The sequence below is a fragment of the Archocentrus centrarchus genome, chromosome 10 (genome assembly GCF_007364275.1).
Source record: "Archocentrus centrarchus isolate MPI-CPG fArcCen1 chromosome 10, fArcCen1, whole genome shotgun sequence".
NCBI classification, from domain to species: Eukaryota; Metazoa; Chordata; class Actinopteri; order Cichliformes; family Cichlidae; genus Archocentrus; species Archocentrus centrarchus.
This window is the reverse complement of record NC_044355.1, coordinates 16024033-16036901: the sequence shown is the minus strand read 5'-3', so window position 1 is coordinate 16036901 and position 12869 is coordinate 16024033. Positions and strand designations below refer to the sequence as shown.

The window sequence follows — 12869 nt, the reverse complement described above, 5'->3', positions numbered from 1 at the left end:
ATTGAACAGATGAGATTAGCTAAAAAGCTTTGAAATTTACTACTACTACTGTTAATAGTAGCAACAACAATAATAATAATAACAATAATAATTTGTGCTGTTTTCCATGGGCATCATCATCTCCATCCCAGCTTTTGCTGTTCGGTCTGTTGAACAGAAAGGGCCGCTATTGGCCCAAGTATGGCAGTCTTCGACAAAGCTGGCAAATGTACCTCCTCCTGAGATTTGCGACCTGGTAGACAATGGAACGACTGCTCTCTTTTAAAAGAAATACTGCTCACGGAGATCAAGAACTGATATTTTTTATTCAAACTGTCTTTGGGATATGATCGAAATTATTATAAGGATTCGTATGGATTGCAGTTGTATTCAGAGGACACAGGATTATCCCTGCAAAACAATGAAGCGGCAAGTACTGTTGTTCTTCGTGGTTTACTTTCTCACCTCGGTGTTCGGGCAGGTCAGCTATTCCATTCCCGAGGAAATGGAGAAAGGGTCTTTAGTCTCTAATGTGGCTCAAGATTTAGGTTTAGATATTAAAAGACTGAAATCGGGTAGAGCGCGCATTCACTCTGGAGACAGTGCCGAATATATCGAGCTGAATAGAGACCGGGGCGTCCTCCTTATAAAAGAAAGGATAGACAGAGAAACGTTGTGTGGAGAAACGACGCCCTGTGCTTTGCATTTACAGATGATTTTGGAAAATCCCATGGAATTGTTTCGAATAACAATAGAAATAACAGACATTAATGACAATGCTCCCAGCTTTGCATCGAGCGAAAAGCGCTTTGAAATCAGCGAGTCAGCCGTTATTGGGTTTAAATTTGTACTGGAGAAAGCCATCGATGCTGACATCGGTACGAATGGTCTCCAGAGCTATTCGCTTAATCCAACAAACAACTTTGCACTGAAATTAGAGAACCAAGCGGATGGGAGTAAGAAGGTAGAAATGGTTCTACAGAAGCCTCTAGATCGAGAGCATGAGCAACACATATCATTATTATTAACTGCTCTGGATGGCGGACAGCCGAGTATGTCAGGTACAATGCAGATCACTGTTACGGTATTGGATGCAAACGACAATGCACCAGTTTTCACTAAGCCAGTATACAAAGCAACAATAACCGAGAATTCACCGGCTGGAACCAGTATCATAACTGTTAGCGCATTTGACAAAGATGGGGGCTCTAACGGAGAAATATCATACGCAATTTCAAATAGCAAACGTCGTTTATCTGATTTATTTCAGATTGATATAAATACTGGAGAGGTTATCCTGATTGGGGAAATAGACTATGAAAAATCGAAGCTCTTCCAAATTGATATCGAAGCAACAGATAATGGAGGACTCTCTGATTCCAGTAAGATCCACTTAGATATTACTGATGTCAATGACAATAGCCCTCAGTTGAAAATACTCTCCAAGTCAGACACCATTTTAGAAGACTCTCCTGAGAAAACTGTAATTGCCATGCTGACCGTAAATGACCCTGACTCTGACAGGAATGGAAAGGTGAAGTGTCATATTAATGGTGACGTTCCTTTTAAAATACTAAACACCATGAATGGATATTACAGTTTAGTGACAGAGGTTGCTTTAGACAGAGAAGTCGCGTCTCATTATAATATCACCGTGACCTGCTCTGATGAGGGAGTGCCCTCCCTCTCCAGCAGCATCACTCTCACCTTACAGATCTCAGATGTTAATGACAACGCGCCTGTCTTTGAGAGGACCTCATATGAGGCCTACATTGTAGAAAACAACACACCAGGTCTCTCTATATTCACAGTGAAAGCCACAGACGCTGACTGGAACCAGAATGCCCGCGTTTCTTACATTCTGGAGGACTCCTCCATTAACGGAGTGCCAGTCTCCTCATATGTGTCTGTTAGTGCTGATAGTGGAGTCATCCATGCAGTGCGCTCTTTTGATTACGAGCAGATCAAAGATTTCCAGTTTCGCGTAAAAGCGCAGGATGGAGGCTCTCCTCCACTCAGCAGCAATGTGACTGTGAAAATAATGATTCTGGACCAGAACGACAACCCCCCTCAGATTCTGTACCCAGTCCAGACTAGTGGCTCTCTGGTGGCTGAAATGGTGCCTCGTTCAGCAGATGTGGGCTATCTGGTGACTAAAGTGGTGGCTGTTGATGTGGACTATGGACAGAATGCTTGGCTCTCCTATAAGCTGCAGAAAGCCACAGACAGGGCGCTGTTTGAAGTGGGCTTACAGAATGGAGAAATACGAACTATCCGCCAAGTTACTGATAAAGATGCTGTCAAACAAAGACTGACTGTTATAGTGGAGGACAACGGGCAGCCCTCTCGTTCAGCTACAGTCACAGTTAACGTGGCGGTGGCGGACAGCTTCCCTGAAGTGCTGTCGGAGTTCACTGACTATACGCAGGATAAGGAGTACAATGACAACTTGACTTTTTACTTAGTCTTGGCTCTGGCTGTAGTTTCCTTCCTCTTCATTACGTGTTTAGTGGTTATTATATCAGTCAAAATCTACAGGTGGAGACAGTCTCGCATCCTGTATCACTCCAACCTGCCTGTCATTCCATATTATCCACCACGTTATTCAGACACTCTGGGGACTGGGACTCTCCCCTTTGTGTACAATTACGAGGTGTGCAGGACGACTGACTCCAGAAAGAGTGACTGTAAGTTGGGTAGAGCTGCTAGTCAGAACGTGCTGATAATGGACCCCAGTTCTACAGGGACGATGCAGCGGATACAGAGTGAAAAGAGCATCCTGGATGAGCCAGACTCTCCTCTAGAGGTTTGTCATTTGGGTTTACTAATTGTTTATGCATGCATTGTGGCACGATTTTGTGAGACAACGTGAGTCAGACACCGTTTCAGCACCTTGGACAGTGGACAACCAGGCACATTTCGACTTTCTCTCTTAGTAAGCGCCTTCTGTATATTTTTACATGACTGTTGTGCTTTTTTTTTTGTTTGTTTGTTTGTTTGTTTGTTTTAATGATCTCTCTTCCCATTTAATGTGACTGAATTTTTATAGTTACATGTATTCCAATTTCGTTCAAGGTACGAAACTAATGTGTGATTTTTCCATCATCTCTCATACTTACATTATAGATATGCACGGTTTTCGTTTTTTCTTTTTAGTGTTTTCTTCCTGTACTTTCACATTTTGAACCCATTGCGCCGCTGTTGGCCAGTGTGTCGAGTTTGTGAAGTTCTTTTATAGTACATCCTCCCAGTCAACATCCAGACATATTACTGAACCACAGACTCAGACGTAGAACGCACGCTTAGGGGACCTTATCATACAGACGGCCAGCTCAAAACGGATTTTTTTTTTTTGTAACGGGTGGAATAAAACATATTTCTTTTTACTCTTTGATTCATATTTGGCAGAAACCTAACTCACAAAACGGAATAAAACAACATAGCCGTGGTGTGATAGCGGTGTCGGACAGAACAATGAAACGGCAAGTACTGATAATCTCCATTTTCTACCTCGGTTATGTGGTCGGGCAGGTTACCTATTCAGTTCCAGAGGAAATGGCAAAAGGATCTTTGGTAGGAAACATAGCACAAGATTTAGGTTTAGATGTCAATCGTCTTAGGTCAGGTAAATCTCGTCTCTACACCGGAAACAGTGCTCAGTACGCCGAGCTGAATACAGAAAGAGGAGTCCTCCTCATTAAAGAAAAAATAGACCGCGAAGCCCTGTGCAGACAGACAACGCCTTGCGCTTTACATTTTCAAATAACATTAGAGAACCCATTAGAATTATTCCCCGTTACAGTTGAAATTACCGATATTAATGATAATGCTCCCGTTTTCCAAAAAGAGGAAAGAGTGTTTGAAATAAGTGAGTCGGCCGTCGTCGGCTCTAAGTTCATGCTAGAAAAAGCGATAGACCCAGATATTGGACAGAATGGTCTGCAGAGATACACTCTTAAGCCGAGTGATAATTTTATACTTAAATTGCATGCCCAAAGTGATGGAACCAAGAAAGTAGAAATGGTTTTACAGAAGCCATTGGACCGAGAGAAACAAGAACATATATCTTTAATTTTAACAGCGGAAGATGGAGGTGAACCGCAAATGACAGGAACAATGAAAATTTATGTTACCGTATTAGATGTAAACGACAATGCACCTGTTTTTACTAAAGCTGTTTATAAAGCAAGCATTACGGAAAACTCGGTAAAAGGAACCCATGTCACTAAGGTCACTGCTTCGGATGCAGACAAAGGCACAAATGGAGAGGTAACCTATGTCATCGGGAATAGCATGGATACAGTTTCAAAGTTATTTCACATTAATAGCCAAGGCGATGTGATATTAAATGGTCCAATTGATTACGAAATTGAAAAAAATTATAATATAGACATAGAAGCAATCGATCAAGGTGGACTCTCTGACTCGAGTAAACTAATAATTGATGTAATTGACGTGAATGACAATAGCCCTGTTGTAAATATGATTTCAACGTCAGGCTCAGTACCCGAGGATTCAGCCCACAAGACAGTAATAGCTTTAATGAGCGTAAATGATCCTGATTCTGAAAATAATGGGAAAGTCAATTGCGTAATAACTGAAAATATTCCATTTGAAATTACATTTACATCTAATAATTTCTATAGCTTAGTAACAGTCAGTGATTTAGACAGAGAGAGAGCCTCTGAGTATAACATCATTGTAACCTGCTCTGATGAGGGAGTGCCCTCCCTCTCCAGCAGCGTCACTCTCACCTTACAGATCTCAGATGTGAATGACAACCTGCCTGTCTTTGAGAGGACCTCATATGAGGCCTACATTGTAGAAAACAACACACCAGGTCTCTCTATATTCACAGTGAAAGCCACAGACACTGACTGGAACCAGAATGCCCGAGTTTCTTACATTCTGGAGGACTCCTCCATTAACGGAGTGCCAGTCTCCTCATATGTATCTGTTAGTGCTGATAGTGGAGTCATCCATGCAGTGCGCTCTTTTGACTATGAGCAGATCAAAGATTTCCAGTTCCGTGTCAAAGCGCAGGATGGAGGCTCTCCTCCACTCAGCAGCAATGTGACTGTGAAAATAGTGGTCCAGGATCAAAACGACAACCCCCCTCAGGTTCTGTATCCAGTCCAGACTGGTGGCTCACTGGTAGCTGAAATGGTGCCTCGTTCAGCAGATGTGGGCTATCTGGTGACGAAAGTGGTAGCTGTTGATGTGGACTCTGGACAGAACGCCTGGCTCTCCTATAAACTGCACAAAGCCACAGACAGGGCGCTGTTTGAAGTGGGCTTACAGAATGGAGAAATAAGAACTATCCGCCAAGTCACCGATAAAGATGCTGTCAAACAAAGACTGACTGTTATAGTGGAGGACAACGGGGAGCCCTCTCGTTCAGCTACAGTCATTGTTAACGTGGCGGTGGCGGACAGCTTCCCTGAAGTGCTGTCGGAGTTCACTGACTTTTCAAAAGAAAAGGAGTACAATGACAACCTGACTTTTTACTTAGTCTTGGCTCTGGCTGTTGTGTCCTTCCTTTTCATCACGTGTTTAGTAGTTATTATATCAGTCAAAATCTACAGGTGGAGACAGTCTCGCATCCTGTATCACTCCAACCTCCCTGTCATTCCATATTATCCACCACGTTATTCAGACACTTTGGGGACAGGGACTCTGCCCCATGTGTACAATTACGAGGTGTACAGGACGGCTGACTCCAGAAAGAGTGACTGTAAGTTCGGCAGAGCTGGTAGTCAGAACGTGCTAATAATGGACCCCAGTTCTACAGGGACGATGCAGCGGATGCAGAGTGAAAAGAGCATCCTGGATGAACCAGACTCTCCTCTAGAGGTTAGCGTCTTTGAATGATACGTTTGCATCTGCTCGTTTTGTTGCTGTCTGTTTTGTTATATTCTAAAGGGGATGGAAAGCTAAAACTGCAGTTATATTTTCTTCCATTATGTTGTTTCTATTCTTTTATCTACTTTATAATTTCATATTTTTAAAAAATTATTACTATAATTAAGCAACTTGCAGGTTGTCATTTTTTGTGCAAAACTAAGCAATGTGTGTTGGTCTAGTTTATTTTTATTCCGATATTCCTAATCCAATTAAGACATAGTGTAATACTCATTCAACATTAATACATATTTTAGGACATTATGAGAATATATTAGAATTCTTTCCTGAAAATAGCATTTCATGACTTAAAAAAAGTGCAGTTATACCAGGCTTTCCTGTAAAGGTGAGACTGTTGTATCACATCAGACCCGTCACTATGGGCGGGCCCTAGGGGGCCGTGCCCGCCCACTGATACCCTTGGGCCCGCCCTGGCCCGCCCACCCAAGCCAGATCACTAATCAAGCTAATAATAGTGGTGCCCCCCACCGTTGGATTTCATAAGCCCCCCTTAAGACTGAGATCTGGCGACGGGACTGTATCACATGAGTTCCATTTCGTTTGCATTTGCTTACCACGCTATGTATTGAATTATTGAATTGCTGACAACCAAGATAGAGTTGGTCGAAATAAGCATGATTACTCTGCATCTGTGTACATAAATATCAGTGTCTCTTTTTTCACTCATGGGGAATTTCATACACCAACATATTTCTCTTACGATGTCTTTAATGCAGTTTTTTATACATTTGACAACCTAAAATACCAGCTTATTATATAAAAATCGTGTTGCTTTAATGTTTTTGAGACTGTTTCACGTAAGGTTTTTTTTTTTATTTTTTTTTTATTATCATTACTCCTGCAGTTTTGTCATTTGTACTCTTAGGGACGCTGTAGTCCAGCGTGTTACTCTGCAAGCGTACAATACGTTGTCAACAGTGCCTCCCCAATCTTAAAACGCCAACGACGAGACGAACATTGGACAGAAGACACGACGTGTTGAAGTCGAGACTAAAACATATCTCGGTTATTTATTTATGCTTTTTTTTTTTTTTTTTTTGCTCTTTGTTGAGGAATATGCATCGACTTTCTGGCGTTTCATGGGAATAAACATTGACGTATTTTATTCAGTAGGAAACTGCGTGTTTCTACCTGTATCATAGTACCGAGGAGAACAATGAGACGGCAAGTCCTGTTTTTTATCTCGTTCCTTTTCGCCAGCTCTGTGCTTGGGCATGTCAGCTACTCCGTTAACGAGGAAATGTCAGTGGGTTCCGTAGTAGGAAGGATAGCACATGATTTGGGTTTAGATGTAGAGAAACTAAAGTCACGTAAGGCTCGTGTGTTTTTTGGTGATAGCAGAGAATATTTTGAGCTAAATAAAGACAGAGGAGTCCTGCTTATCAAAGAAAGAATAGACAGAGAAAGCCTCTGCGGTCAGACGATCCCCTGTGCTCTGCAGTTCCAAATTATCTTAGAGCAACCTATTGAATTTTACAGGGTACATGTTGAAATACTAGATATAAATGATAATGCCCCCCTTTTTGAGAAAGGCGATATTAAATTTAAAATAAGCGAGTCTGCAGTAATCGGGTCGAAATTTGATTTAGAAAGGGCGGTGGATTCAGATGTGGGTATTAATGGTCTTCAAAACTACATCCTCAAGCCGACTGATAATTTTGCTCTTAAATTACACAATCAAGCAGACGGCTCCCGGAATGTTGAGATGGTTTTAAAACAACCTCTTGACAGAGAGAAAAACGAACATTTTTCTTTAGTGTTGACGGCCGTTGATGGAGGAGAACCTCAGCTGTCAGGAACAATGCAGGTTCAAATCACGGTGTTAGATGTTAATGATAATGCACCAGTTTTCACTCAATCAGTGTACAAAGCTACTGTTGCAGAAAATTCACCAAGAGGCACAGTTGTCACGACAGTCAGTGCATCAGATGCTGATCATGGATCAAATGGACGAATAAGGTATTCGATCAGAAATACTTTAGACGATGTCAGACAATTATTTGAGGTAAATGAGAACACAGGCGAGGTTAGATTGACTGGAAATATTGACTACGAAAAGTCAAGAAATTATCAAATAAATGTGCGTGCAAGTGATGACGGAGGACTAACGGACACATGCAAAGTAATAGTTGACATTATAGATGTCAATGACAATAGTCCCAATATTAATATAATGTCTGAAACAAATGTTATATCTGAAGATATCAAAAGTGACACTGTAGTAACCATAATTAATATTCAAGATATAGACGACGGCGAGAATGGCAACGTCAAATGCACAATCACTGAAAATATTCCGTTCATATTGAAATCCACGGAAAATAATTTCTTCAGTATAGTAACAGACAGTGATTTAGACAGAGAGAAGGCATCTGAATACAATATTATTGTGACCTGCTCTGATGAGGGAGTGCCCTCCCTCTCCAGCAGCGTCACTCTCACCTTACAGATCTCAGATGTTAATGACAACGCGCCTGTCTTTGAGAGGACCTCATATGAGGCCTACATTGTAGAAAACAACACACCAGGTCTCTCTATATTCACACTGAAAGCCACAGACTCTGACTGGAACCAGAATGCCCGTGTTTCTTACATTCTGGAGGACTCCTCCATTAACGGAGTGCCAGTCTCCTCATATGTGTCTGTTAGTGCTGATAGTGGAGTCATCCATGCAGTGCGCTCTTTTGACTATGAGCAGATCAAAGATTTCCAGTTCCGCGTAAAAGCGCAGGACGGAGGCTCTCCTCCACTCAGCAGCAATGTGACTGTGAAAATAATGGTCCAGGACCAAAACGACAACCCCCCTCAGATTCTGTACCCAGTCCAGACTGGTGGCTCTCTGGTGGCTGAAATGGTGCCTCGTTCAGCAGATGTGGGCTATCTGGTGACTAAAGTGGTGGCTGTTGATGTGGACTCTGGACAGAACGCCTGGCTCTCCTATAAAATGCAGAAAGCCACAGACAGGGCGCTGTTTGAAGTGGGCTTACAGAATGGAGAAATAAGAACTATCCGCCAAGTCAATGATAAAGATGCTGTCAAACAAAGACTGACTGTTACAGTGGAGGACAACGGACAGCCCTCTCGTTCAACTACAGTCATTGTTAACGTGGCGGTGGCGGACAGCTTCCCAGAAGTGCTGTCGGATTTCACTGACTTTTCACATGACAAGGAGTACAATGACAACCTGACTTTTTACTTAGTCTTGGCTCTGGTTGTAGTTTCCTTCCTCTTCATCACCTGTTTAGTGGTTATTATATCAGTCAAAATCTACAGGTGGAGACAGTCTCGCATCCTGTATCACTCCAACCTCCCTGTCATTCCATATTATCCACCACGTTACTCAGACACGTTGGGGACAGGGACTCTGCCCCATATGTACAATTACGAGGTGTGCAGGACGACTGACTCCAGAAAGAGTGACTGTAAGTTCGGCAGAGCTGCTAGTCAGAACGTGCTGATAATGGACCCCAGTTCTACAGGGACGATGCAGCAGATACAGAGTGAAAAGAGCATCCTGGATGAACCAGACTCTCTTCTAGAGGTTAGACTCTTAAAATTCTGTCAAACTTATGCAATTTTATTCCTCTCTGTTGCTATGGACTGGCCAAATCATTTAAGTACCTTGGATAGCGAAAGTATTGTTGCTTTTATTACTATTTCTCCTTCTTTTTCGTTACTGAAGCATTGTTCCTTTTTACTTATACTTCAGTTAACTATGCTTATATTGAAATGACATTAAGTCATTTAGGAATGATATTGCCTAATTTCCTAATGTTTGCTTCTTCAGTAAAACTGTACTTTTAGTGTGTTCTATGTGGTATTTTCTTTAAGAATCGTAGGTATAGTGTCAGAGGGACTTAAATAATCAACATTGCACTTTCGAGTTTTGAACTCAGTGGGCCGCTGTTGACCAGCGCCAGCGCGGTTAAAATAATTTGAAACACGGCACATCCTCCACCCTCACACAGGAGCGAAGGATTCGTTCGCATGCGGCGTAGTCAGTGTTGGATAAAACAGAAGGCACGAAATAACTTGATGGAATAACTGTCGTTGGATGTTGGTTTAGGAAAACCTTTCTGCACATTTAATTTTTGCTCCGTCATTCTGATTGCAATAGAGGGAGAACACATTAGTTTTGTTCGACGGATGCGAATAACAGAACAATGAAACGGCAAGTACTGTTGTTTTTCTCGGTCTTCTTCCCACGTTATGTGCTCGGTCAGGTCAGCTATTCTATTCCCGAAGAAATGGCCAAAGGGTCTTTAGTTGGTAACATAGCTCAGGATTTAGGTTTGGATGTTAAACGATTACAAGCTGGCAAAGCTCGCATCCACACGGGAGATAATGTAGAGTATATTCAGCTTAACAAGGACAAGGGACTCCTCGTTATCAAAGAAAAAATAGACAGAGAAGCTCTCTGTGGCCAGACAACGCCTTGTGCTTTACATTTTCAGATTGCTTTGGAAAATCCAATAGAAATATTTCCCGTTACTGTGGTAATCACAGACATTAATGACAACGCTCCGGTATTTGAAAGGGAAGAGAGGCGGTTTGAAATCAGCGAGTCTGCAGTCGTCGGCTCTAAATTCATGCTGGAAAAAGCAATAGACACAGATATAGGACTAAATGGTCTTCAGAGCTATACACTGAAGCCCAATGACAATTTTATACTTAAAACGAACAGTCAGTCTGATGGTGGTAAAAAGGTCGAGATGATTTTACAGAAACCTCTGGACAGAGAAAAGGAAGAGTATGCATCATTGTTGTTAACAGCTATAGATGGAGGAGAGCCTCCAAGGTCTGGGACTATGCAAATTCATATTACAGTATTAGACGCTAACGATAACGCTCCCGTTTTTACACAAACTGTTTACAAAGCAGAAATCAAGGAGAACTCAGTCAAGGGGACACTCATTACTAAAGTGAGAGCCTCCGATTCAGACAAAGGCTCTAATGGGGAGGTTAGCTACGTAATTGGAAATAGCATGAGGGGCCTAAACAATTTATTCCAAATTACTGAAGACGGACATCTTATACTAAATGCCCCTGTTGATTACGAAAAAGCCCAAAAATATGAGATTTACGTAGAGGCAGTAGACCGAGGAGGTCTGTCTGATTCGAGCAAAGTCATTATTGACGTAGGTGACATTAATGACAATAGTCCGGTTATAAAAATTATCTCATCATCAAATTCAATAGTAGAAGATTCACCTTCCAGCACAGTGGTAGCTGTAATGAGTGTAAATGATCCCGATTCAGGTGTAAATGGTCAAGTCCGGTGTACAATTAATAAAAACACACCACTCTCTATTACTTCTACATCAAGTAATTTTTATAGCATAATAACTGACGGTGATTTAGACAGAGAGAGAGCTTCTGAGTATAATATAACTGTGACCTGCTCTGATGAGGGAGTGCCCTCCCTCTCCAGCAGCGTCACTCTCACCTTACAGATCTCAGATGTGAATGACAACGCGCCTGTCTTTGAGAGGACCTCATATGAGGCCTACATTGTAGAAAACAACACACCAGGTCTCTCTATATTCACAGTGAAAGCCACAGACACTGACTGGAACCAGAATGCCCGAGTTTCTTACATTCTGGAGGACTCCTCCATTAACGGAGTGCCAGTCTCCTCATATGTGTCTGTTAGTGCTGATAGTGGAATCATCCATGCAGTGCGCTCTTTTGACTATGAGCAGATCAAAGATTTCCAGTTCCGCGTCAAAGCGCAGGATGGAGGCTCTTCTCCACTCAGCAGCAATGTGACTGTGAAAATAATGGTCCAGGATCAGAACGACAACCCCCCTCAGGTTCTGTATCCAGTCCAGACTGGTGGCTCTCTGGTGGCTGAAATGGTGCCTCGTTCAGCAGATGTGGGCTATCTGGTGACTAAAGTGGTGGCTGTTGATGTGGACTCTGGACAGAACGCCTGGCTCTCCTATAAACTGCAGAAAGCTACAGACAGGGCGCTGTTTGAAGTGGGCTTACAGAATGGAGAAATACGAACTATCCGCCAAGTCAATGATAAAGATGCTGTCAAACAAAGACTGACTGTTATAGTGGAGGACAACGGGCAGCCCTCTCGTTCAGCTACAGTCATTGTTAACGTGGCGGTGGCGGACAGTTTCCCTGAAGTGCTGTCGGAGTTCACTGACTATACGCAGGATAAGGAGTACAATGACAACCTGACTTTTTACTTAGTTTTGGCTCTGGCTGTAGTTTCCTTCCTTTTCATCACGTGTTTAGTGGTTATTATATCAGTCAAAATTTACAGGTGGAGACAGTCTCGCATCCTGTATCACTCCAACCTCCCTGTCATTCCATATTATCCACCACGTTACTCAGACACTCTGGGGACAGGGACTCTCCCCCATGTGTACAATTACGAGGTGTGCAGGACGACTGACTCCAGAAAGAGTGACTGTAAATTCGGCAGAGGTGGTAGTCAGAACGTGCTGATAATGGACCCCAGTTCTACAGGGACGATGCAGCGGATACAGAGTGAAAAGAGCATCCTGGATGAACCAGACTCTCCTCTAGAGGTTAGAATTATTATCACAACACGCACGACCCATTATGAATTGTAATTTTCGTTAGTCTTTAGATTTTCAGAACCTTGGAGAGCAACATCTAAAACTATATCATTGAATGTATTATGAAAAAATACGAGCATGTTTTACATTATTTTAAGCTCGTTTTCATCTTTTGTGAATCTTCTATATGTTTACATAGCATTTACATAAGAATTGTGTGCACACCAATTAAACTTATTTTCTTGCCATTTGCTCTTTTGCCTTCTCTCAACACATTTTCTGCAGTTTTGCTTTTTGAACTCAGTGAGCCGCTGTTGCCTTCTTTGTTGCAGTTATGGTTTATTTTCAGCTGTGCCACCTCTCCTTTCTGGCGTATTAGAGAGAAACGGCAGGACCGACTGCATTGTCTTCGTTTGTCGAGCGGATATGCCA

General features: G+C 42.3%; 2 protein-coding genes across 35 annotated transcripts in view; both read left to right on the top strand.

The window, feature by feature from the left end:
• Positions 1–12869, top strand: part of LOC115786625 (protocadherin gamma-C5-like) — a 365072-nt gene that overhangs the window by 287801 nt on the left and 64402 nt on the right. Inside the window, exon 1 of one of the 34 annotated variants that reach the window (XM_030738885.1) lies at positions 310–2785. The exons of 29 other annotated variants lie outside the window; for them this stretch is intronic. In XM_030738885.1, coding sequence (XP_030594745.1) covers positions 326–2785 — 2460 coding nt within the window. In that variant the 5' untranslated portion in view covers positions 310–325. Of the gene's footprint in view, positions 1–309; positions 2786–3394; positions 5833–6995; positions 9443–12869 lie in introns of those variants that run through there. 4 more of the 34 variants (XM_030738905.1, XM_030738925.1, XM_030738898.1 and 1 more) reach the window with 4 other exon arrangements.
• On the top strand, positions 9880–12491 carry LOC115787060 (protocadherin beta-16-like). The gene has a single exon (XM_030739633.1). The coding sequence runs from the start codon at positions 10065–10067 to the stop codon at positions 12489–12491; it is 2427 nt and encodes an 808-aa protein (XP_030595493.1). The 5' UTR covers positions 9880–10064.